Here is a 26,725-nt window from a genome sequence, read left to right as displayed (position 1 = left end):
GGGAAGGGGAAGGGGAAGGGGAAGGGGAAGGGGAAGGGGAAGGGGAAGGGGAAAAACAAAACAAAACAAAAGAACAATAACAGTAATAACTCATTCAAACCTACAGAGAGACCTCTCCAACCCTGGCAATGGGCAGAGACACCTTGTTGGTGGTGTTCTTGTATTAGTCAAGAGCAGAGCAGATGGCAGTCCTTTTATATGCTCCTGTACTTTGTTGAAATTTGTATTGGTGGTATGAAAGTTGTGGTGCTTACCATGTATCGTTAGGTATTTAGATGATGTGCTTTAGTTACTGCTCTATTGCTGTGAAGACACTATGACCAAGGTAACTTTTATAAAGGAAAGCATTTAATTGGGGACTTGTTACAGTTTTAAAGGGTTAGTCCATGATCATCATGGTGGGAAACAGACAGACTAAGCATTAGAACTGAAAACTTTACATCCTGATCCACAGGCAGCAGGCAGGGAGAGATAGCAGGACCTAAAGTGGGCCTCTGAAATCAAAGTCAACACCATGCCCCCTCCAGCAACACACTTCTTCCTGCAAGGCCGTACTTCCTAATCCTTCCCAAACAGTCCCACTGCCTGTTGACTAAGCATTCAAATATATGAGAGCCTATGGAGCCTATTCTCACTCCAAGTACCACATGGTGGCACTTTTTTTTTTTTTTACTTGTCACATTTATTCAGACAAAGAAATTCCATTGAAAAGGAAAGTAAATTTATCACTTCAAGAAATGTATCTTGCAAATATTTTTTACTATCAAAAGATTAGAACTTTTAAACAGAAATTATAATTGGAGAGATCAGTACTGGCCACCTATGCCTAAGTTCACAGTATTTATAGACTTTCTGGTTACTGACATTAGCAAGTATGTTGGGGTTTTTTGGGGAGGGGGTACTGTATATATGGAAAAGTATCAATACTTATAAGATTTGTATCATCATTCAGTAAACTCCAGAGTGAAATGGACTAGGGATCCATGGAGCAGCTTTCAAACCCACCGCTTCCAATGGACAAACAAGTCCCTTAAGCAATAGATGAGTGGGTACAAAGTAATCTTAAATCCATTAATCGATCTTAAACTAGCCTCTGAGAATTACTCAGGTAGCTACAATAATTTATATGTTACTTATTTTATATATTATATATAGCACATATATTATTATAATAAATATTATTTATATATAATAAAAATATTATTATTATAGCCAATAATCTTACTGATAATTCTTACTAATCTTGGAGGTAAAAATCTAAGCCCTTGGAATGACCTGGTTGCTAAAAAAATAAAATAAAATAAAATAAAATAAAATAAAATAAAATAAAATAAAAATAAAATCAGAACCGAAAAAACTAGAAGCCTTTGTCTAGCCCTGAGTCTAAACAAGATTTATGTTCATAACTTTAGGCCATACAGCATCTGATTTACCTACAAAGAAGATGAAGATTAAGATCAGCCATATAGATAGCTACCCTGCCTATGACTGATTACCCAATAAAAATCACTGCACACCAAAGTTCAGGTGGGTATTACTGGTTAGTAAACCTTGGCAAGTTTTGTCTTACACCACTGTTGGGATAAATAACTATTCACTGACTACATAACTCTATAGAAAGAGAACAACTGATACCTTGTGCCTGAAAGTTTCCTGGACCCATATCTGTGTACCTTTACCTACTAATGAGTTAAACCTGCATTCCTCTGATGTAATAAGCCACATTATTAATTCTACTGAGGACCAAAAACTACTATATCTGTTATGTATCTATGAATGCACACATAATCAAGATGAGGACTTTGTTGACAAGCAGATTGGTTTAGAGAAAGGTTTCTCAACTCAGCAATACTGAATTTTAAATCAGATGGTTCTTCCCACCCCCACTGTGTGTGTGTGTGTGTGTGTGTGTGTGTGTGTGTGTGTGTGTATGCTATTGCACTCACCTGTGTGGGTATGTGTGAAGGGCAAAGGTTGATACTGTGACCTCTTCTTTAAATTCTCTTCCTTAATTCCTTTACTTTTTAAAAAGACTGATTTTTACTTGTGTTTATATGCGTGTATATGCTATGTTTGCATGCATGCCTGTCCCTATGGAAGCCACAAGAAAACATCAGATCCTCTGGAAAACTCTAGTTCTTCCTCAAGACACCCTGAACCACATGTCTGTCAGTGTCACCAACTAAATAGTCACTACTGTTTCATGTGTACCAACAAATGTAATCTTCCTTTCTGCAGTTTTTTGGGACCATTTCAACAAATACATCCATCCAAGTTGACATGCATTCCTACCAGGTGAATTCCAACAATAAGCACAAAAGGATTTCCTATTTGGGGTGTTTGATGCCTTATCACTAAATATGGAAAGCTGTGTGGAAGGAACCAAGCAGATTGTTTAGGCAATTGCTATTAGTAACTTTATAATGAAAGCCCATCTCACTGTCTGACATAACCATTTCTAAGTCTAAAAGGTGACGTTTTCTACCTTTAATTCTGGCCAACCTTTTACTTAACCTATTCTTCACCTTTGGACAGCAGCCCATAATGTAAACTCGTGGGATCACTGCAGTTGTTCTGATGTGATATCTTAGTTGTCGTTCTTTAAGATCTTTATTATTACTTGTGAGAATGTCTATTTGTACGTACCATGTGTGCATGAGTGCCCATGAAGGCCAGATGACAGTGCTGGACCCCTGGGAGCTGGAGCTGTGAGTGGCTGTGAGCTGCTAGATGCGGGTGCCAGGAACTGAACTCCAGTCCTCTGGAAGAGCAGAAGGTGTTCTGAATTGCTGAGCTACTACTCTTGACTCTTTTTTACTTTTTGAGAAAAGGTTATCACTAAACCTAACTCACTATTTTGGCTGGACTAGTTGGCCAGCAACCCAGAGAACTGTTGTTCTTGACCTTAGCACTGGGTTACAGACACATACCATCACACCTGGCTTTTATGCAGTGTTAGGGAACTAAACTCAGGCTTATGTAGCAAGTACTTTACATGAGCCATTTCCCAATTCCCAGATGGTTCTTTATTAAAAGCAACTGTCCCAGTCACTGAAAAATTTGAGCCACATTTCTGGCTTCTACCCAATAGATGCCAGTAGCACTTTTTCCTCTCCCATTTTTTAACAGTCAAAAAATGCACCCACATATTGCCAAAAATGAGCAAGAGGGAAAAAAAGAAAAAAACTGGAAAATGTTCTTAATGTAAACTGTAAGATTTGACTTTACCTTCTTAACAAGAAAGCAGATAAACTGGGGCTCAGAGCTCTTGTTACTCTTGCAGAAGAACCAGGTTCAGTTCCCAGGACTTACATGGTGTCTCACAACTGTCTGTAACTGCAGTTCTAGAGTATCTAACACCCTCTTCTGGCCTCTACAGGCACCAAGCACACATGTAGTACTGTTACACACCTGCAGGCAAAACACACACACACACACACACACAAATTTTTTTAAGTGAATAAACTCATTTTAAGTCCATCTGTCCATCACTCCTAAACTTAATTATCAGATGATGGAACAATTATGTTTGGGTTCCTACATATAAGCAGTATTTCAGTAACAGTGATTAACTCTTCCTTCTAGGAAACCCAGTCAGGCTACCAATTCCAAGCGAGTCAACATCTAACAGTGATCTTTCAGTAACGACACGGTATTTATCATGTGTTTCTTAGGCACATTATTAAGCCACAGAGGGAAGACAAGCTCATCTAATCTTGAGACTGACTGTTTAACAAAATAACCCAAGGTATTTTAAAAAATACAGGTCCCAGGTCGTAGCATTCATCCACCTACCTTTATCTGAATGTCACTGTATATAAAACATTGCTATAAATGATAATGGTCTATGGAACCCCCAGTCCTCAAAAAGTTAATTTCAGCAGAGGGAAACAGACCATATAAACATGTGTTAAAGAAATATTTCAGATAAGGCTACGGGGAAATGAAACAATAGGCTCTATTTCTCTCTATGTTCTTAATTTGTTCCATAGACATGTCTTTAAAGTAATGAGTGCGATAGGCGAAAATGTTATTTCAATTTACATGTAGGAAGACCATGACATAATATATGCTTAAATTCAAATTTCTTAGTTATTATGTATTTGGTGCTGGGCAAAATTATGACCTACCTCCAGCTGTGATATAAGCTCAGGACGGAATCAGCAAATCCCCCACTGCTTCAAGTCTAACTTTGATTAGTCAGAAAACAAAAAAACACAAAACCAAAAAAGCAGTATGCTGACTCCATAGCCAGGAAAGCTTACAGATTTGATGAATGAGGATAAAAAGAGCTCCAGTGTTGTGGACAGCCCTGGTCTTGTATTTTGATGTTAATTCCACTTTCCTTGGGAGGGGCTGCAGACAAGGAGTGAATCAGTACACAGGTGACTTCTTGTGAACCTTCTGCTCACCTTAATTTGTAAAATAAAAGCTAGAGCCAGTGATTGGGCAGTAGAAATGGAGGCAGAGCAAAAAGGGTTTGGGGAAGAGGAGAGGAAAAACGATGGAGGAGGAAGAGGTGGAAGGACAACGGAGGAGAAGCATGTGGCCTGGAAAACCTGCAAGTTATAAGGGATCTCATAGCTGGGGAACAGAGTAGTGTAGTGGTAAATCTGCCCTATCTAGGCATGCAGTTTGTATTCATAATTATGGAGTTGTGTTTTCTTTGACCAGTCTTATTTGGGTTGGAGATTTACCACAACACTCCTGTAATCACAAAACCAACTGTAAGCCATTTAGGGCAGTCCAGGATAAGGTCTTCTGCAGAAGTCACTCAAAGTAGGTGGTGGTGGAAATAAATACCTTTGACACATACTGTTAACAGAATCTGGCAAAACTGAAAGGGATGTTTCTCCCTTGTAATTTAGACAAGAGGAACTGGTAGTACAAACTAGGAATTAATAAATTTTCTGATCACTTTTTCCTTAGAAGCAAAGCAATGCCTCTTGAACATTTGTATGGATAAAAACTAGTGAAGATAATGAACATCAAATACTTAAGTAACACTTTCTTGTTAATGACAAAACTACCAACAGGTTACTACTAATATATGTTCAGCCGCTCCTTAAGAAAAAGATTAGACATCAAAGGATGTTTTGTTTCTTCAGTTCATACAACCCCATTCCACGTATACAAATAGAAGAAGGTTCTCTCTGTAACAGTGGTTCCCCCAACTGTTGTTGCACATGGTGATTCCTTCTCTATAAACCTCACTAAACTTTGCTAAAAATTGTAATTATTTTTAGTAAATATGCATACATGTATTTACATACATACATGCTGGTGTACATGAACCCGAATGTGGAAGTGTACATATGTGCACATAGAGGCCAGAAGACAACCTTAGTTGTCACCCTCAAGAATGCTATCTCCTTTGAGACAAGCTCTTATTGGCTTAGACTAAACTTGCTGGTCAGCAAGTCCTAATGATCCTCCTGTCTGTGCCATGACTGGCATTTTCACATGTGTTCTGGAGATAGAATTTAGATCTTCATGTCTGCAAGGCAAACACTGTACCTCCTGAACCATTCCCCACAGTTCCCAAATCTGTAAATATATGCCTTCAAGTAACTACTTGGATGAAATTAGCCAAAATACTAAGGAAATCACAGAGAAAGGGAGAGCTTTGTCTTTCTACAGAGTCTCTAAACAGTCCATCTCTGAATAAATGCAAAGCCATTTCCTCAAAGCTCCAATCTAAAGGGATAATGTGCCTGGAGTCTCAAGAAACTTTTGACTTTTTGAAGTGTTGAGATGTTAAAGACTATGGAAAGTTTGGAAGTTGAACTAAATGCATTCTGAGACGGACATTGGCCTACAGGGGCCCCGTAGTGAAAGGTGGTGATTTGAATGAAAAATGTTCCTTATTCGCTCAGGGACAAAAAGTAACATACAGCCAAATACTAAAGGAAATTCTTCAGGATAGAACCAGGTAGTAGCTGGAATTCATATGATGAAAATGCAAAACCGCCAAAGACCACTGTAGATAAAGAAAAAGTGTAAATAATACGTCCTATTTTTGTTCTCTCTAATGTAAAAGTTTATTGAATGAAAGAATATAACTGTACCATTGGGCTTTTATATAACACAGAAAGGGGGGTTATATAATAAAGCTGTATTAGTGAAAAAAGAATTGACAGTAGGTAGTTAACTTGAATCTAAGAATAAAGAAAATTGTGAATGCTAAGATTATAGGTTAATAAAATGTTTTTAATCTTGTTTTATTCTTTAAATTGATATATGCTGTAAAAATAATCAAAACACTGCCATGAGGTTATTACTTTTTTTTTTTTTTTGGTTTTTCGAGACAGGGTTTCTCTGTGCAGCCCTGGCTGTCCTGGAACTCACTCTGTAGACCAGGCTGGCCTCGAACTCAGAAATCTACCTGCCTCTGCCTCCCAAGTGCTGGGATTAAAGGAGATTATTACTAATGAACATAACATACATAACAATGATAGCACTAAGAGGAGAGGAAATGGAGTTAGCTACACTGAGACATTAATAGCATTCATATGTAGTACACTGCAATAAATAAGACAAATGCTTGATACATAGAACAGAAAGTACAAAAATATTTTTTTTTGAAAATCAAGGAAACCAAAAATGATAAAATAGGAAGAGATATCACATATATGTATGAAAAGATAAAAGGATTAAGGCTGGAAGTATAGCTCACTGGTTAAGAAGTCACAGTTCTCTTGCAGAAGAACCAAGTTTGGTTCCCAGAAACCATACCCCTGGTAGCTCACACCCACCCATAATGTGGCACCCTTTACTGGACTCCTTGGACATACCATCACTCACAAAAACATACCCACACAGAGACACACATATATACATATACTTAAAAAAAGAAACAAGTTTTTTAAATAAATGGATTAAGCGCTCCTTTAGGAGGGGTTTAATTACATGAGGGCCAATGTGAAGACACAGCACTTGTGGCACAAACCTGATTGTTTGAGTTCCCACTCCAGATCTCAGGATAGACGAAAAGTATAGATACCAAAACTGTACTCTGACCTCCACAGGCACACCATATGACAAGCATATTCATACTGAAAGACACATCATAGATGCACACACAATATTTTTCCTAAAAGACAGATTGTTTGACTGTATTCTAGAAAGAAATTCCCAATACATTCAGGAATCAAAGTATTGAGGAAGCTGAAAACAGGAAGACCACTAGGTTCCAGACCAATGTGAGCTCTTAGTGAGACACTGTCTCAAAAAGCACCACTCACAAAGCAATATCAAATCATTGATTATAGTCCACCTAAAGAGACACTTCAGATTCAAACACATCAGAAAAACAATGCTAAGAAACAATCACTGAAAATAAAATGTAAATTTTTTATAGGAGACAAAGATATTTTATAATATTAAAACTATCAATTAAGCAGAAAGGTACAAATATAAATGTATTCTCTTAATAAAAAGTCTCCACTCTTCCGGGACGGTGCTTAGAGTGGAAGGTACTCAAGATGGTCCAGCGTTTGACATACCGTCGTAGGCTTTCCTACAACACAGCCTCTAACAAAACCAGGCTGTCTCGAACCCCTGGCAACAGGATTGTTTACCTTTACACCAAGAAGGTTGGGAAGGCACCCAAATCCGCATGTGGTGTGTGCCCAGGCAGACTGCGAGGGGTTCGTGCTGTGAGACCCAAAGTCCTTATGAGATTGTCTAAGACAAAGAAACATGTCAGCAGGGCCTACGGTGGCTCCATGTGTGCCAAGTGTGTCCGAGACAGGATCAAGCGGGCTTTCCTTATTGAGGAGCAGAAAATCGTTGTGAAAGTGTTGAAGGCACAAGCACAGAGTCAGAAAGCAAAATAAATCTGCATTTTTTTAAGTAATAAAAATCAAGGCTTAGTCTACAAAAAAAAAAAAAAAGTCTCCAAATAGGTAGCATTTAAAAAAAAAGCCAGAATGATAGATGAAATTGTCAAGTTAAAGGTTATAGGCAAATGTCAATCTTATCTGCAATAATAAAAGTGAAGACAGAAAATTAGAAAAAATAATGAAGATTTGAACGTCACTACCAACTAACTTGACCCAAAAGACACATGAAAGAATCCAATAGCAAAATGCAAACAAATGCTTGTTAAGTCTCATAGACCATTTTCCAAACCATGTCAGTGACACAAAGAACATCTCCAATCATAATGTAAGTGAAGTAGAAATAAAAAACAAAAGAATATTTGAAAATCAATAACAAAACAAACAAAAAACCTCGGGTCAAAAACGACATCACAAAGAAACTCAGAACATATTTTAAGCTGAATAAAAATAAGACATAGCACAAGCTTAAGATACAATTAACAATGTTTATAGAAGGCAATTTATAACTAAACATGAAAAATTTCAAACAAACTTCTACCTTAAGAATTAGAAAAAGAAAAGCAAGCTAAACCCAAAGCAAGAAGAAGGAATTAGCTAGTTCTGTAGACCCATGGCTACAGGATCTCCATGACATAGGGCAGCTACAGAACATCCAAGGAGTCCTGGTGAGGAAGATCCAGTATTGATGGTGTAGCCTTTAAACAGACCAATGACTCACTGTAATGCACATTTGCAAGTAAAGATGTATGGCTAAAAGGGTACACCGTGGGACACACTGTGACACACTGAGCTTCCAAATGAGATGTTTTGTTTTATTTTTAATTTTCCTTTTTGGGGGAAATTGCAAGGGAGGTGGAGATACAAAGGGATGGGGAGATGATTGGGACTGGGTGCATGACGTGAAATTCACAAAGAATTGATAAAAAGTTTTTTTAAAAAAAGACCTTTTCACAAATGCTGATACTCAAATATGATGTATGACAATGAAAAATGTTTTCACTAATTACTAAGTAAGTAGTATTTTTAAAGTTGTACTACAGTACACAGCACATTTAAGCAAAACTGAATTCTTGCTAAGAAGCATGATAGTAAATGTCTACAATCTCTGTACTTGGAGCAGCTGAAGCAGAAGGATCTTAGGTTTAAGGTCAGCCTATGCTATATACAAAACAAAACTAATCTGAGTACAATAATGGGCATTTTTACATGGGTTTTGTCCTGCCTGAGTATCACAGTCTTACTAACAGGCATAGTACATACAGACACTAATAATGGAACAACATGTAAGAAGGAGGTAGGAATTAAAAACAAAAGTAAGAGATGAATTATCTAAATTTCAGTTAATATAAGATTAAGAATATATTCTGTATGTGTGTGTGGGGGGGGTGTTAATTCTTTTGAGTCAAAATAAAGAATAGAGGGTTGAACTTACTATAATGGCCAAGAGCCTGGGTTCAATCCCTATGGGGGAGGGGGGGCAAAAGAATGGCAAACTGTGAAAGTAACATCAGTAAGTAAAATTCTATTAGAGTAAATTTGAAGAAATCATTCCAACTTCACCTCTGGGTACAATTAGCCATTTCTTTAATGTTTCCAACTCATGGCTAAAATAACTATCCATATCTAATTTCATTTCATCCCATCATAGGAAGTAGATATCTTGCTCTATAGATGTATCCCCAGTATCAAGGACCAACAGATAGTAGACATGAGTTTCTTTTTTAATCCAACAATCAAGGTGTTTATTATATCCATTTCCATTAACAGTATTGCAAAGAAAACAATATACAAGAACTAGAAGCCAACTGTTGAAGACTAGCCTATCATACAAGTGAGGTCTTAAACACAAATAGCACAAACCAAGGGCAATAGCTATCCCTAGAAAATGGTATAAGGACTTATATTGATGGATGTGGACACTACAATAAATAAACTTCCCAAATTGTAGGGTCAGCACAACGTTTACTTTTATTTCACACTTAAATTCAAAACTCCAAGGTAATGAATGATTACCTGGGAGACTAAGGAAGCTGGAATCTACTCAAGCTGACCTCATATCTAAAGCTGCTCTGGCAACAAATGGGAAATAGGATTATTCAAAGGAGGAAATAAAGTAACACTTGGACTAAATTTCCTACCTCCACCACCAACAACAACAACAACACCACCAACAACAACACCAAATGCACACATTAAAAAGCAATAAACATTAATTAACTGTGGAAGTGATCCTTGGTCTATGGGTCTAACTAGGCTCTCCCAATGCACATTCTAAGAATTTGTATTTAAAGCTTGCCAAGTGATTCTGATATAAACACAAATAAACAGTGGTTTAAGCAGTAAAGAGCTTGAGGCAAATACGAAGACCATTTTCCAAGTTTACAACAATGTATTAAATTATGATGGATACTCAATAGTACTTCCTATGTTAGGCACTGTAACTATTTGTATAAACTGAAAGCCACGGAAGGAAAACTCTGCTTTCAACCAAGGTCATGTTAGATGGAGCTTTTCTACTCTGCAGTCTTCATGATATTATTTCTTTAATCAGAGCAATTTAAGCCTAAGTTAAGCAAAGCCCAAGAGAATATAGGTGCTACTTGGCAAAGCCTTTTCCCTTTGACCTGTGACAAGCAATCTCTAGCAGCCTTTTCCTACCTCCTGTGACTTCTCAGACTTCCCTTTCCTCCACCTATTCTATGTTCTCCATTATATTCTCTTTGATCATGAGCCCTTCTCATTCTCAAACTCACTTACTTTGATTACTACCTAAAACGCTCTTCTATGAAATCAGTCTCATATTTAACAGATTACTCAAGGACATTTCAATGTTTACAAGTTCCAACATCAATATTTACAAAATAAAATTCTTCTTACTGGCTAAGGTCAAACCTATTTCAAATAAATTTAACATCCTACCAATTCCTGTACTTTATCAATTCTCCAGAATTCATTCAAAATACAAATCTTGTACTGCCTGCTTTGGATAATTCAGTGATAGTTCAGAACACACACTCTATGACCTGGCCCCTCTCTCCACCACAGTCATTTCCTCACACTCCATGTGTCCTATGCTCCAACCATATATGCTAACATTCTGACTGGGGGACTGGGGAGGTATCACTGAGACCAGGCCTTGCCATGTAGTCCTGGTTGGGCTGATACTCACGATGGCTCAGTCTGTCCTTGAATTTGCAGCAATTCTCTTGTCTCAACCTCCCCAAATGCTTGGCCAGATTTCCTGCCAACAATTCTCCAAGTACAAGTACATTCTTGTATGCTTTACAATCTGGTTATAGAATTTGATGTAAAATAAAATCAGTCAGTCAAAGGAATAATAAATTGTGCTACATTTGGTGTGAAATGTAACTGACTGAAATGATCAAATAGGAACATGTTGGAGAGATTTGAGTTTAATAAAAACTCAAATCCAAAATCACAAATTTGGGAATCAAAATTTAAAAATGTTTATAAGTCTTAAGGATGAAAAAAGCTGTATCAATAACACAATCTTAGTTGAAACCAAGATTATTTTTTCTATTATCATTTTACTCAAATAGTTTCAATGTCCAGGATGAAAACAAGTGATATGCATGTTTAAGAAGTCACCAATATACACTGTGACTGATGGGATAACTAAGTTCTCACCAGAGTGGATCTCAGTACTATTTTCCTCATTCTGACACACACTTGGAGACATCTCTCAGTTTGGATGTTCATCACCCATAGGCACAGCAACTTGGGAGCCACCCCAAAGGTCTCAAAGCTCATTGGAGCCAACACAGAAGGGAAACAACACACTAACTGAGACCCTGTTCACTAACAGTGAACCACAGGGGCTGATCTAGAGGACCCGGGAACAGCACCAACCAGTGTGGTGAGAACAGAGAAGAATGGCCATTAACTGTTCCTCCTCCAGACCTGGCAGATTGCAATTTTTACAGAAGCTAGAAAGAATCCTTCTCTAATTCTTTCTCTTACCTTTTTCTTTATAGTACTTTAAGTACTTTTTAAAATTTAAAACAAACCCTTTTCTGTTTTATTATGTATTGCTGCTGTTTTAACAGTCCTGAGATTAAACCCCAGAGCCTTGGGCATGCTAGGCTGATCCAACACTGCTGTGTTACCTCTCCAGCCTCTTCTTCCTGGGATCTAAGACATTTACCTTGTTTTGGTTTGTTTTGTTTTAAACTTTATAATCAATTTTTTATCTCTTGCTCTTCTCTTCATTTTTTTCTTTAACTCCTCCTCTCTTTCATTCTTTTATTAACTACACCTTGACAGCTTTAATTTCATAGCTTATTCCACATTGCCCTTTCTTTTTCTATGGTTAACAGTGATACAGCAGTCTTTTTCTTTTTTTTCTTTTTGGTTTTTTGAGACAGGGTTTCTCTTTATAGCCCCAGCTGTCCTGGAACTCACTCTGTAGACCAGGCTGGTCATGAACTCAGAAATCCACCTGCCTCTGCCTCCCAAGAGCTGGGATTAAAGGCGTGCGCCACCACTGCCCAGCAGATACAGCAGTCTTTAATTGATTTTTTTTTTTGTATTTATTTATTTGGTTTGCTGGGGTATTGTTGCTGTTACCACCATTGGCTTTCTCCTCTCAACAGTACTGGGAATTGTGTCCTCAAGAAAAGGTTCCTCACTAAGATGGTCACATATAAGCCTAAAGAGATATACATCCCAAATAACTGCAAAATCATAGCAGAAAAACAACATGAAAAAGAAAGACATCAGAATTCCTCCAAAATGGAATATATCTTCAATAACCAAATTCAAAACTATGGAAATGGCTGGAATGTTGGGCACAAACACATGCACACGTGCGTGCACTTTTAAAAATTTAATTTTTAAAATGATCAATGACCTCAAAGAGGATTCAAATAAACAAATAATGTAAAGAAGTCAATTTAGCCGGGTGGTGGTGGCACATGCCTTTAATCCCAGCACTTGGGAGGCAGAGGCAGGTGGATTTCTGAGTTCGAGAGTTCAAGGCTAGCCTGGTCTACAGAGTGAGTTCCAGGACAGCCAGGGCTACACAGAGAAACCCTGTCTCGAAAAAAAACCAAAAAAAAAAAAAAAAAGTCAATTTAGGACCTGAACAAGAAATTCAGCAACCCGAACAATTCTGCAAAGACATACAGAATTGGGGTGTGAGAGCCCCTAGTAATGAAAAGCTCAATCAATCAAATAGAATGCTCAATGAAAAGGTCTGAGAACACTCAGACAGCAACAGGGCATGTCATCATCACAACTTTTAACATCTCCAGGATATAATTAAGAATGAAATATAAATCTTTGGTATAGAAGGAAGCTACAAAGCTAGGTGTGATGGTGCATGCCTGTATTACAAGCAATTGGGAGTCTGAGGCAGGAAGATCACCACAGTGAGTTAGTTCTAAGTCAACCTGGGCTATATAGCAAGATCTTATCCCCTAAGAAAGGAAGGGAAGAGTGGAGGAAAAATTATAGCAGAAAATTCTCTAAGTCTAAGGAAGGAGAAACATCCAAATACAGGACACATTTAGAATCCCTAATAGAAGTGACCAGAAATCCTCCCGTCATCTTACAGTTACAGTGTCCAGAGTCCAAAACAAGACACTGGAAGCCTCAAGGCAGAGTTACACATTCCTTATTACTATGAACCTATCAAAATAACAAAATGTTCAATAGAAATCCTAAAGGCTAGGAGATGTACTAATATACTTCACATCCTAAAAGTAATTGCTAACTACAATTTCTGTATCTAGTAAAAAATTATCTTTGAAAACTGAAAGGAGAATTTTTAAAAAGCCACAGTGAGCATAAAGGAAAGCAATTAATGACTACCAAGACAGCAGTGTACACTTTCAGCAATGCTGCACAAAGAGGAAGACAAACAAAATTACTAAAGCTCAAAGAAAAAAAGAAAACCTCACTAGGTGAACAAATAAACAAATGAGAATTAGTAAAGAATCAAACTCAATATACCAGCAAACCTCTAAGGTGAACAAAGGAAAATTCTGTGTATGCCTTTAATAACCCTAGAAGCAAGGAGCAAGGGTTTTTTTGTTTGTTGGTAGGTTTTTTTGTTTTTTTCAAGACAGGGTTTCTCTGTGTAGCCCTGGCTGTCCTGGAACTCACGCAGTAGACCAGGCTGACCTTGAACTCAGAAATCCACCTGCCTCTGCCTCCCAAGTGCTGGGATTAAAGGCGTGCACCACCACCGCCCGTCGAGAGGCAAGGTTTTATCTTTCAATTAAAACATATAAATGGGTTTGGTTTAACACATATATGTTTGGTTTAAAATACAAAAGCCAACTGTGTGCAAGAAAATCACCTTACCAGAGCATGCATCTCAAGCAAACAGAGAACTCAAGAGTAAGCAGGAATAGGTTATACTTGGATATTAAAAAGCAGACTGAAAACCAAAATTAAAAGCAAGAAAATCACTGACTGTTAGACAGCTATTTGTCAAGCTATGACTGTAAATACATCAAATTTTGCACTCAATTTCAAACAAACACTACTTGTCTTCGTATTACAAGATGTGACTTTAATACTCCTCTCTCACTAATAGAGTATTTAGACAAAAAAAAATCAACAAAGAAACTTTTGAGTTAGACTATATTATATATCATATGGATTTAATAACATCTATAGAATATCCCATTTAAGAGTTACAGAATACATGCTGCTTCTTGGCCATCCAGAACACTTTCTCCAAAACTGATTACATTTCAGGATATAAAACAAGTATTAGCAAATACAAAAATATTGAAATACTTTCTTTTTTTTTCCTTTCTTTCTTTTTTTTTCTTTGGTTTTTCGAGACAGGGTTTCTCTGTATAGCCCTGGCTGTCCTGGGACTCACTCTGTAGACCAGGCTGGCCTCAAACTCAGAAATCCGCCTGCCTCTGCCTCCCAAGTGCTGGGATTAAAGGCGTGCGCCACCACCGCCCGACGAAATGCTTTCTTTTATCTCTCCAAATCAAAATAAAATCAATACCAAGTGGAACTACAGAAAATATACAAACACATACAAGAATAAATCTGCAAATTTTTAAAGAAATTGAAATTAAAAATGTTCTACAATCCAATACAAATGAAAACGCATTAAAGTGGGTGAGATACTGCAAAAGCAGTGTTAGGGGAAAATTTATAGCTATGGATACACATATAAAAACCCATAACATCTCAAAAGAATAACCTAATGACTTATCACATAGTCTGGGAAAAACAAAACCCAAAATCAGAAGGAAAGAAAATCAAGGAGGAGAGAAATAGAATGGAGACTAAAACAACAATAAAAAGGACCAATAAAAACAAAAGGCTCACTCTTTGAAAAGTTAAACAAGATTAGTAAACCCTTATTTAAGCAAAGATAGATGGCCCAAATTAATAAAAGAAAAAACTAATTCCACAATTCCTTGCGCCCTTCCTTTCCAACTTGGGCCCGGCAGAATGGCTCCCGCAAAGAAGGGCCGTTCTGCCATCAACGAGGTGGTGACCCGAGAATACACCATCAACATTCACAAACACATCCATGGAGTGGGCTTCAAGAAGCGTGCTCCTCGGGCACTCAAAGAAATTCGAAAGTTTGCTATGAAGATGGGGACTCCAGATGTGCGCACTGACACCAGGCTCAATAAAGCTGTCTGGGCCAAAGGAATAAGGAATGTTCCATATCGCATCCGAGTACATTTGTTCAGAAAACGTAATGAAGATAAGGATTCACCAAACAAGCTCTACACGTTGGTAACTTATGTGCCTGTTACTACATTCAAAAATCTACAGACGGTCAATGTGGATGAGAACTAACCTGCTGAATGTCAAATAAAGTTGCATGCAGTACTGCCTCCAAGTTAAAAAAAAAGGAAAAAACCAAAAAATGAACTTTTAAAAAGAATACGTTAGATACAAAGGATCAAATCTTGTGTTCCAGTAAGCTGAAAATTTTAGAGTAAATTTCTAAGATATGTGTAACTTACCAGACTTGATCCAAGAAGGAAAAAAAAAAAACCCAAAACCTCAAAGATCATACAACAGTAATAAAAATAAAAAATCTCAACAAGGAGAAATCATATGACCAGATGGAGTCACGGCTGCCCTCTACCAAATCTTTAAAGAACAGTGTTCCTCAATCTGTTCCATAAAACAGACAGGGAAGGAACACTGCAAACTCATCTACTAATCCAGCAGAGATAAGAAAACCAACTACAGACCAATCTCATTGATTAAACAAACAAACAAAGCCACATTACAATATTTGCAGACTAAACAAAAATACACTAAGAGACTATGATCAAGTCTGTTTTCTTAGAATACCTCAACATACTCAAATCAATAAATGCAACATAAAATTGGGTGGGTGGAGGAATTGATTGATGATCTTAAAAGAAACCTAAAGAGCCTTTGACAAATTCATGTTCGTCCATAAACGGCTGTTAGAAACTAGTAATACAAAGATCACCATTAATTGATCACTATTAACTCATCATCATTAATATAGAGTACCTAAAAATATTAAGGTTATTTACAAAAGTCTACAGCCAACTTGATACTGGTAGGAGGGAAACTGAAAGCACCAAGAATGAGACAGGACTGTCCTCTCCCCCAGCACTCTGAAAGCAGAGGCAGGTGGGTCTCTTCAAATCCAAGTCTGGTCTATAGAAGGAGTTCCAGGCCAGCCAGGGATACAGAGCAAGACTTTAATCTCAAAAAGCAAAACACCCCAAAAGAAATAAAAATGATAAAACAGTAAAAAAGTAAATTATCCATATTTGCAGGTGACATGATTCTATACTTAAAAGATGCCCAACGCTCCACCAGAAAACTCAAGATCTGAGAGAACTTTCAGCAAAAGAGCAGGATATAAAATCAATACACTAAAATTAGTAGTCACCTGGGAAATATAAATTATATCCATCAATAATGAATATGTTAAGAGAAAAAAAATCAGGAAAAATCCTCATTCATAATAGTCTGGAATCAAAGCACCACCACCAACAAAATAATAATATACTTACCTAGACCTCTACAATAACAAGTATAAGCATGAAGACAATGGAAGAGGCAAGAGACAGTAAAAAGACTTACCACAATCCCATGATCACACATCAAGCCATCTACAGATTGAATGTAATCTCCAGCAAAATTCTAACAAAATTCTTCAGAAATTTTTTTAATCGAAAAACACATACAGAATTACAAAAAACAAAAGAAATTAAGACAAATTACACTGCAAAGTGACAGTCAAAAAGCAGCAGGCTTCAAGCGCACAGAAGCCAACAGATAAGAAGAGAAGACCCAGATATAAACCTACACAACTAACGCCATGTGATTCTCAACACTGGGACCAAACCATATATGAGCAAAACGGCAGGCTCTTAATAAATGATACTAAGAAAACTTAGTATCAATATATATAAGGCTGCAAGTAGGCCCCTACCTGTCACTTTGTGTATAAAAATCAATTCAAAACCTATCAAAGACCTTAATTTAAGATATGAAACTACTAGAAGAAAACACTTCAAAGAAAAAAGCATAGAAGACAATTTTCTAAACAGGATTCCAATAGCTCAAGAAATAATAGCAAGAGCCGGGCGGTGGTGGCGCACGCCTTTAATCCCAGCACTTGGGAGGCAGAGGCAGGCAGACTTCTGAGTTCGAGGCCAGCCTGATCTACAGAGTGAGTTCAGGACAGCCAGGGCTACACAGAAAAACCCTGTCTTGAAAAACCAAACCAAAAAAAAAAAAAAAAAAAGAAAGAAAGAAAGAAAGAAAAAGAAATAATAGCAAGAATTGGTAAATGAGATTTCACGATATTAAAAAGCTTGCGTGCAGCAAAAGAAGTAAGTATAATAGGCAGTGATACACATCTTTAGTTCCAGCACTCGGGTAGAGGCAGTTCAAAGTCAACCTGGTCTACTTAGCTCCAAAACAGCAAGGACTACCTACCACAGTGCTTCTCAACCTTCCTAATGCTACAACCTTTAATTCAGTTCCTCATGTTGTGGTGACCCCCAACCATAAAATTATTTTTACTGATACTTCATAATTGTAATTTTGCTAGTTATGAATCTTAATCCAAGTATCTGTTTTCCAATGATCTTAAGTGACCCCTGTGAAAAGGTCTCTCAACTCTCAAATGGGTCACAACCCACAAGTTGAGAACCACTGACCTAGAGAATCCCTGTCTCCAAAGGGGAAATGTTGGAAAAATGGCTCAGTGGTGAAGAGCATTTGCTGCTTTTGCAGAGGACCCAGCTTCAATTCCCAGCACCCAAATAATGGCTCATTACCATAAAGCTTCTGAAAGCTCCAGGCATATTGATGATAAATACATTTTTTAAAAATGAAACCATTACCAGAATGAAGAGACAGTCTATACAATAGGGAAAATCTCATCCAAGCAATTTACCTAACACGTGATTAATATCCAGAATATAAAACAAAATATATGTATACTTTATAGTGATTAAATGCTGGGTGTGTCCCAGACCCTTCTAGGAGCTAGTAAAGTTCAAGAACTATGTACATGCACACATGTACAACCTTGCTGAAATTTGACTTTATCTGAAGGAAGCTCAGCTATTGCTGTCCATATCTAAATTCTCGGCCTAATATTCAAAGTACTCATAACACAGTCACTATTAACTTGGCCATCCTTTACAATTACACTTAGCAAGACGATCTCCTCATGCTGGGCAATGGTGGCGCACGCCTTTAATCCCAGCACTTGGGAAGCAGAGGCAGGCAGATTTCTGAGTTCAAGGCCAGCCTGGTCTACAAAGTGAGTTCCAGGACAGCCAGAGCTACATAGAAAAACCCTGTCTCGAAAAACAAAACAAACAAACAAAAAAAAACTTGTCTCCTAGTTGTCCTAGCACCTTCTTTCCTGGCCTACCACTTCATTTTTCTCTTGACATTTCCAAGCATAACTATTTCCTTCTAACATTAACACATACTTTTGGTGAACCTAAAATAGTTCATTTGCCCCAAGAGTTTTTATCTAGCTATAATCTGATACCTTCTGAATTCTGAATTCTCTCCATCATTTATGGAACTCAATAGGTATTACTTTGTATGACACAAGTTATTCAAAAGCCACTGATACAAATGAGCTTTTAATTTTCAATTGTCCATTACATTTTCACTTAATATAATCTATGTTTTCCTTCAACATCTATACATTTTGCACTTGAAGCAACTCATATAAAGTGTATTTATGTAGCCTTTGTTTTCCTTTTTTGCTAATACTGCCCTTAAGGGCAGAGATTGTGCCTCTTTCTTTTGTCCTGATTATTCTCTAAGACAAATCAAAGAGAAATCTAATATAGTGTACTTGAATATATGAGCATCAATGTTCTTCAGCATTTCATGTATTTTGTAAACATAATTATAAGGTATCTTAAAGTGTTTTAGATGCTGTTCTATTCCTGAAAAGAGACACCATGGTCAAGACAATTCTTATAAAAGAAAGCATTTAATTGGAGGCTTGCTTACAATTTCATAAGCTTAGTCCATTGTTATCATGGTGGAGAGCATGCCATTGGAGTAGCAGTTGAGAGCTACATCTTGATCCACAGACAGAAAAATAGATAGGAACTGGCACGGGCTTTTCAAAGTCAAAGCCTACCCCTAGTGACACAGATCCTCCAACAAAGCCACACCTATTCCAACAAGGCCACACTTCAAAATCTTTGTAATCCTTTCAAACAGTTCCACCCCCTGGTTACTAAGTATTTAGATCTACGAGCCCTAGGGGTCCTTCTTAGTCAAACTACTACACAAATAGTATCTCTTCTTTGTTTCCCTACTCATGGAAAGCCTAATCATGTTCAGTTCTCAGTAGATCCTTGATCAAGTGAGAATTTATACTATGCAAAATAAGTTCAATATTAAAATTGTATGTAGATTTTTTTAATCTATTCTTTAAAAATTCATACATTGTAACCACACAATGTTCAAGGCCACCCTGGTCTACAAACCAGGTTCCAGGCTAGCCAGGAATACAGAGAAACCCTATCTCAAACTGCCCCTCCCAACATTGCTGTAGATGGTAGTGTGCTTCTTTAACTTCATTACTCAGGAGATGTCTGTAAAGGAAGACCTCTCAGAGAGTTTGAAGCCAACTGAGTCTGTACAAGTTCTGGGACAGCCAAGGCTGATACCAACCACTGACCTAATCATTACATATTGTATAACATTTTCAATTATAATATTTCATAATCATGTACCTAATAGGGCCCTAAAATTTAAACATTTTTACATAGGGGGAAAACAGTATTTTAAGAAACCTACACACTAAATACAAGTAGAAAAAATTCTAAAAATCTAAAAATTAAAACCTACTACCCTTTAGTATTACTGCAAACAAAATTTAACTCCAGTTACAAACAAATTTCTGAGAAACAGAAAGACACTATTCCACACTAATGTTAAGTCAGCTTCAGGTGCAAATAAAATGGTATAAGTATTTTTAATTTTTTTTGCAAACTCCTGAACATGCTACAAGTTTATGGTCAGATTAGTAATGTAACTCAGACCCTTAGCATAAGACCCTTGGATTTTAATGTAGCAGCCCTATACAAGACACACAAAGTTATGACCAACAGATTAATGCAACATGAATAAACCTTTACAAGTAAATAGACATGTACAAAGAATTTTGCATGAATCAAAAAATGAATCAAGTAAGACATAAAAGGCCATATGCTATGTGATTTCATTTAAAAATCCAGAACAGGCAAATTCATAAAAAAGTAGTTATTGATTGCCAGATGTAGAAAGCAAGAGAAAGTTGAAAATGACTGCTAATGGTCATGTGGTTTTCTCGAGTGGTAAAAATGTTCTAGAATTAGTGGTGATTACAGTTTTGTGAAAACACACACACAATAAAAACCTACTTATTTTAAGAGTGTAAATGTTATAGTATACAAATTCTAGCTCAATTTGTAAAAAGGTTTATGACCAGATCAGTGGTGTGCTTGCGTAACACATAAGAGGTCCTAGGTCCAATCCCTGGCTACACAAAACACACACACACACACACACACACACACACAGAGATACACACAGACACAGGAGCGCGCGGCAGGGTGGGGGGAGGGGAAGAGAGAGGAAGGAAGGGAGAGGGAGATTATGACCACTTTGGTCCTCTTTTGTTAAAGAACATTCCATTTAATTTAAGTATCATTTCTGGAGTCTTTCTCCAACTCATCTGAATTAGTGGTTACAAACTAGCTTCATACTAGTCCTCTTTTATAACCTGAGTATTCACTGCTGTCACTGGTAGTTACCAATTTACTAACATTTATAAATAGATTTTCCCCTAGCAATTTGGACTTCTGGTATCCTAAAGGAAAATAGAATTCCAGAACTACTAGACACACCTGCACAACAACAAAGGCTCAGGGCTGAGCCGAGACTAGCATGCCTGACACTACAGTCATGATCTCCACCATTCCCATCATTTTCTATATACTGAAGCAAGTGTCAGTTGCTATTTAGCTTCTGAAATGGGAATTCTAAAACAAAGACCAACAATCTTTCTTAATAGAACATAATACTTATGATTTAAAATGTAGCCATATATGAATAATTTTCCTCACCCACGGAGATAAAATAGACAGTGGTAACCTCAGGGGAGAAAATCCTGCCACTGTTACAGATGAATGCTATATAAGCCAAAGTGAAGTACTTCAGGAAAAAAGTTCAAGTCTACTGTTATCAATAGAAAACAAAGTTTCATTTCACTAACAATTTTTTTTAAAGACTCATTTCTTGATTATATATATATGAGTACACTGTAGCTGTCTTCAGACACACCAGAAGAGGGCATCGGATCCCATTACAGATGGTTGTGAGCCACCATGTGGGTGCTGGGAATTGAACTCAGGATCTTTGGTAGAGCAGTCGGTTCTCCTAACCGCTGAGCCATCTCTCCAGCCCCTCATTTCACTAACAATTTAAAAATATTTTCATCTATTCACAGACAGAAAGTAATAGTTATTCTTTCTTACCCCCTTAACTACATGCTGCCACAAAATAAATGCTGTCATATTCTGATTACAGAACAAAGGAGGACAAGTTCCTTTATTTGCTTACTGATGTTATATGTCTTCACTGTGAATCTTACATGTCTATGTGTTTGTTTTTGTTCCTGTGGGTGCATATATGCACATGGAGGCCAGAAGTCAATTTCCAGTGTCATTCCTCAGGAGTAAAGTAAGAGGCTAGGCTGGCTGGTTAGGAAGCCCCTGGATTTACCTGACTCTACCTTCCCAGTGCTGAGATTACAAACATGTGCTCTTGTGCCCAGGTTTTTTTTGTTTTTGTTTTTTGTTTGTTTGTTTGTTTGTTTTTACTGAGTTTTGGGAATCAAACTCAGATCCTCATGCTTATGTAGATGGTAAGTCTTTACTGACTGTGTCATCTCCTCATCTCTGACTTTATATCTTTACCATGTAGAACCATTCTCATATTTAAAAGCTGATGAAAATCCTTATTAATGTCTAGCTTCTTTTTACTATTCTTTGCAAGGTTAAAAAAAAAAGAAACGAAAAAAAAACCAAAAAAAAAAAAAAAAACCGACTTCCTACCTCAAATGTATATAAAGCTGTTGAGTTAAAAGCAATTATCAACTACCTTCCAGGTTTAAAATCCTGTGTACATATCCAGATCATCTTCTCATCCTTGCTCCAAAAACGACTTTATCTACCTGATGTGCTTTCCCCACAAACGGAAAACATTAAACTATTGCATTCCACTTCATTTCTATCATCATTTCTAATGCCTTGTAACATACCAATATGTAAACTGATTTCTAAAAAAAAAAAATGCAATTCCCCATAAATTAGGCAAAACAAATTCAGTTCTTAGTCTTTCAAAAGAACTAGATGAGCCAATTATTTAGTAATGCAGTCTTCCCCAGCAAGGCCATCTCATCAACTTACTAAAGTCTCCTCAAGCTTACAGGTGACATTTTACAGATCAATATGACCACCAAGTAACAAATATTACAAACAACTGAATCAGGGTTACGACTGCTTTAAAACTGTAGTTACTAAACACTAGAATGACAAGATGCAAATGGATTTTTATTTTTTATTCAGGGTGTTTATACAGTAAGATCTTCTAATAGCCTACCAAATCCCTAACACACACAATGACCAAATCACAAAATACATTTCCAAAAGTGAAGGAAGAATTAGAGCCAAATATGCAGGTACAAAGTGTTACTAGAGTAATAAAGATTAGTTGAAAATCTAGATCTTGAGTTTCATGGTGTTAACCATATAAGAATTAGGTGATTTAGGCATGAAGTCTTGAGGACATTGTGCAATGAAAGGTTTTGCTGTATTAATACAGTAACCAAGTAACTTGTAGCTAGTGAGCACTTGTGAAAAGTGACTAGCACAGCTAACAAACTGTATTTTCTCAATCTTAATCAACCTAAAGATTCCATGTGTAGCTAATGGAACATGTTGAACAGTAAAGTTACTCACATTATTTGAAATACAAACTTAGCAACCAGAGTTTTTCAAAGTATCATGCCCTATTATTAATATCAGCTAAAATTCTGCTGATACCAAATGATACATAAAGCCAGCATTCAGCCGAAATAGAATATTCAGTTTGGAAATGAGAATTAACATTAGCTAGATTCAAAACTTAAGTTTTAATTGGTAGAAAATTATATAAAACATATTAAGTTTTTCCCTATCGTTTTTGTTAAGCCTGTGCCCACTTTCTGAATGGTTTCCCAATCCATGCAAGTTACTTTCCCTTCAAATCTGTTCAGTATCTCCTATTCAGAAAAACAATGGCAAAATAGGTACTCAGCATTAATAGGTTCCCACGTCTCTGTAAATTCCACACGTTAATTTCCCCTTTCCTTACGAGAGACAAACACTGGGGAGCGTCTGCATCTCCCCAAAGTCTTATGATTCACCTTCCCACCTTTTTAAAGGTAACAAGCGTTCATTCAGACATAGTTGCGATTTCATTTGTAGATACAGAGTTATTTTTCCCAGCCCACAGTGTCAGTCTTTGGAGCACTTCAGGTGTTCTTTGACAAGCTCTTCCTAAATCTAGAAAACTAAACCAAGATGGTGCAGAATATGTACGCCAAGAGAAAACGAGTCTAGGGATATGCACCGTAACAACTAGTCCCCAGCAGAATCAATCGGGACTGGTGGGTTTGCTTTCTTCCGCCACCACCTCTCCGCAGAGACAGTGCGGTGGACCGCGACCCACCGCACAAAGCGAACCCGAGAGCAAGGTCGTGACCCCGTGTCACGGCCGCCGCCAGCCCCGCTCCTGCTCCGCACCGCAAAGCCACCTGTTAGGCCCGGGCCTCACCTGGCAGGAAAGAGGAGGCGCCTACCCGGCAGCGCGCCGGACGCGAGGGCGGCGAGCGCGGAACCCGCCCCTGTGGCGGCGGCCGCGATCCCCCGGCGGCACGTGGGTTTCTCGGAGCTGGGGCTGCACTGACAGGCGGACGGCCCGCACGGCTCCCGGCCCGGGACACCCTCTTCCCTCGCTGCCACCGCGCCGAACGGGCACCCGGGCGGCCCACGCCGCTGGTTCACCCTCCTCCGACTCCTCGGTGGAGCGATCCCGCCCCGCAGCCCCTCACCTACCTGGTCGCGGAGTTTGAGGAACGCCATGGCGGTCGCCGCCGTACGGCCACTACCCGCGCCCGGCGGGTAGGTGGCCGGCTACGTTGAAGAGAGCGCGGGCAGGGGGCGGCGCCGCCTCCCCAGCCTCCCGCCGCCGCCGCGAAGAGCCCCGCCGGTCCCGCCTCCTCCACCGAGGACTCCCGCCCTCTTTCTTCCGTCCTTTCTCTCACTCTCTCCCTCTCTCTCTCAGCCACCTCCCACACGCAGCCGCCGCCTTTGCCGCCGCCTCACACCCCCTTCCCGAAATACCCCGACAGCCCCCGCCGCCGCGCCGCTCCAGCCCGCGGCCGCGGCGGCATCCAAACTCCACTCCACAATATTACCACCACCGCCCGCCGCGATTGGCGGCCGCGCGGGGGAGAGGCCAGAGTAAGCCGAGTGCCCATTGGCCACGCCGCTGCGCTCGCTCTCGCCCAGGCCCCGCCTCCCCACCGAGGGAGGGGCGGGGCACAGGAAGCGGTGGCGCGCGGAGCGGGCGGGCCAGGTGGCGGGGCGTCTGGGCGCGCGCCCCGGGCGCGGTGGGAGGAGCCGGGGCTGGAGGTGGGGAGGGACGGAAACCGGGTACCGGGTAACGGCCCGGGATGGCACGTGGAGGTGGCGTGCACAAGCTCTGCTCAGTCAGGTGTGGAGAAGGCAGCCGGAGCCGGTGCGAGCGAGGGAGACTTCGGGGCTGATGCTGCTTCCATCAGAGTAGCGAGGGCTGCGGGGAACCGGACTCGCACGTGGAGCGAGAGTGAGAATGCCCCCGCGGCTTTGGGGGAGACGTAGTCACCGGGGGACTGCTGGCACGCGGGACTGAAGGGTGTGGTCTTCATAGCCTGAACAGGTTGTTACCGCCGAGCATTTCTCTCCAAAGCACCCCTTTCAATCTTGCATGTGTTTTTTCCCCTTTCTTCTTTATCATCAAAAAGGGTTTTGCCTCCCACTCGAGAGAAATCAATTATTTCAAAAAGATGTGCAGGATTTCCAATAAATAGCATCCTTGGATGGAGAAGAGGAATGACTCCCTCGCCCTGGCACATGCACCCACGCCAACCCACAGCTCAGAAAAGGCTTTTCTTTCTTAGGCAGCCGCACACTGTTACCATTCCAGGCTTGTGTGGGAGAAGATTGTTGTTCTCCTGTGTCTGTCAGCCTGGGCGGCTCCAGCCCCTGATTAATAAAAGGTACAGATGGTTAGAACACAAACGTGAGATATTGGATTGGTTTAAAAAACAAAACAAACCTCATCTTTCCCCTGCATTGGTGTGTCTCTTGGGACAGACTTTATTTAGAGAATCGATTTGAGCCTAATGGCAGTCTAGAAAAATGGGGATCTGTGCCAGGACTGTCAGTTTATTATAATGCTGCTATTAAAAACAACTCTTTAGCCCCATAAGAACAGAAAATATCAAAGTGCAAGATCAAAGTGCACTAAGAGCCTTCTGATATCTCTTAACATAACTATGCCATAATTCTGCTGAAACAATCCCCTTTCTAAAAATTACACTTTTACCATGAATGGTATTTGCTACTTTAAAATGGAGGAATTCTCGTAACTGATAGAAGAGGCTTAGACAGAAAAAAAAAAAGTGATTCTTGCTTTGCATTTTCTTCAGTACCTAATTCCTTTCTGCAACAACTTTGGCCGATGAAATGAGGATTGTGTCATCCCATGTCTCTTTATCAGTGCACTGAAGGTGAATGAGTTAGCAGTATGAAAGTCTTTGACTTCTCCGAAACAACGGTCTTATGACGACATTACTACAATATTTTGTGATTATAATTGTCCATGTGCTACAGCCAATCGAGTTTTACCTTCCTCGAGGATGAAAGATTTACTCCCTTCTATATGTATGCCTATTTAACACTGGCAGTTGACTCAGCAATTAATACAAATGAAACAAACACCCATACTCAGTATGCTCTCTTCTGAGTTAAAGTTCTAGAATTTAAAAGCACAACAGGTACTTGATTAGGAACACAACACAGACTGACTTTGGGGAGCATACAAGTGGTTTTGAAGGTATGGGTTAAAATAGTGGACCAAATGTGTATCATAACAGTGTATTAGGATTGAAGTGATAAAAGTTCTAATGAAGAGTAATTGATGAAAGTATTTTACAGCATTCCATCTCTGCATTAGAGAGGGCATGATCATGCTGCAAAGGTTGTTTCAGCCCTAGGTGGGCTAACCTTTCTCCATCTTGAACATGTTAACATCTTGTGTGT

At 38.9% G+C, this 26,725-nt stretch overlaps 2 protein-coding genes across 2 annotated transcripts in view; one reads left to right on the top strand and one right to left on the bottom strand.

The window, feature by feature from the left end:
• Positions 1 to 24,572, bottom strand: part of Ankrd28 (ankyrin repeat domain 28) — a 157,510-nt gene extending 132,938 nt beyond the window's left edge. Inside the window, exon 1 of the mRNA XM_028787483.1 lies at positions 24,476 to 24,572. Coding sequence (XP_028643316.1) covers positions 24,476 to 24,502 — 27 coding nt within the window. The 5' untranslated portion in view covers positions 24,503 to 24,572. The remainder of the gene's footprint in view (positions 1 to 24,475) is intronic.
• LOC114638901 (60S ribosomal protein L34) lies at positions 7,478 to 7,895 on the top strand. The gene has a single exon (XM_028787486.1). The coding sequence runs from the start codon at positions 7,485 to 7,487 to the stop codon at positions 7,836 to 7,838; it is 354 nt and encodes a 117-aa protein (XP_028643319.1). The 5' UTR covers positions 7,478 to 7,484; the 3' UTR covers positions 7,839 to 7,895.
• Positions 24,573 to 26,725: the final 2,153 nt, after the last annotated feature.

This window comes from Grammomys surdaster, unplaced genomic scaffold (genome assembly GCF_004785775.1).
Source record: "Grammomys surdaster isolate TR1022 unplaced genomic scaffold, NIH_TR_1.0 125669, whole genome shotgun sequence".
Lineage (NCBI taxonomy): Eukaryota > Metazoa > Chordata > Mammalia > Rodentia > Muridae > Grammomys > Grammomys surdaster.
The sequence above is the reverse complement of the archived record's forward strand: the minus strand, read 5'-3'. Positions and strand labels throughout refer to the sequence as shown.

Excerpts from the sequence above, each read along its gene's own strand:
- LOC114638901 (XM_028787486.1), top strand. The coding sequence starts at position 7,485 with ATGGTCCAGCGTTTGACATACCGTCGTAGGCTTTCCTACAACACAGCC.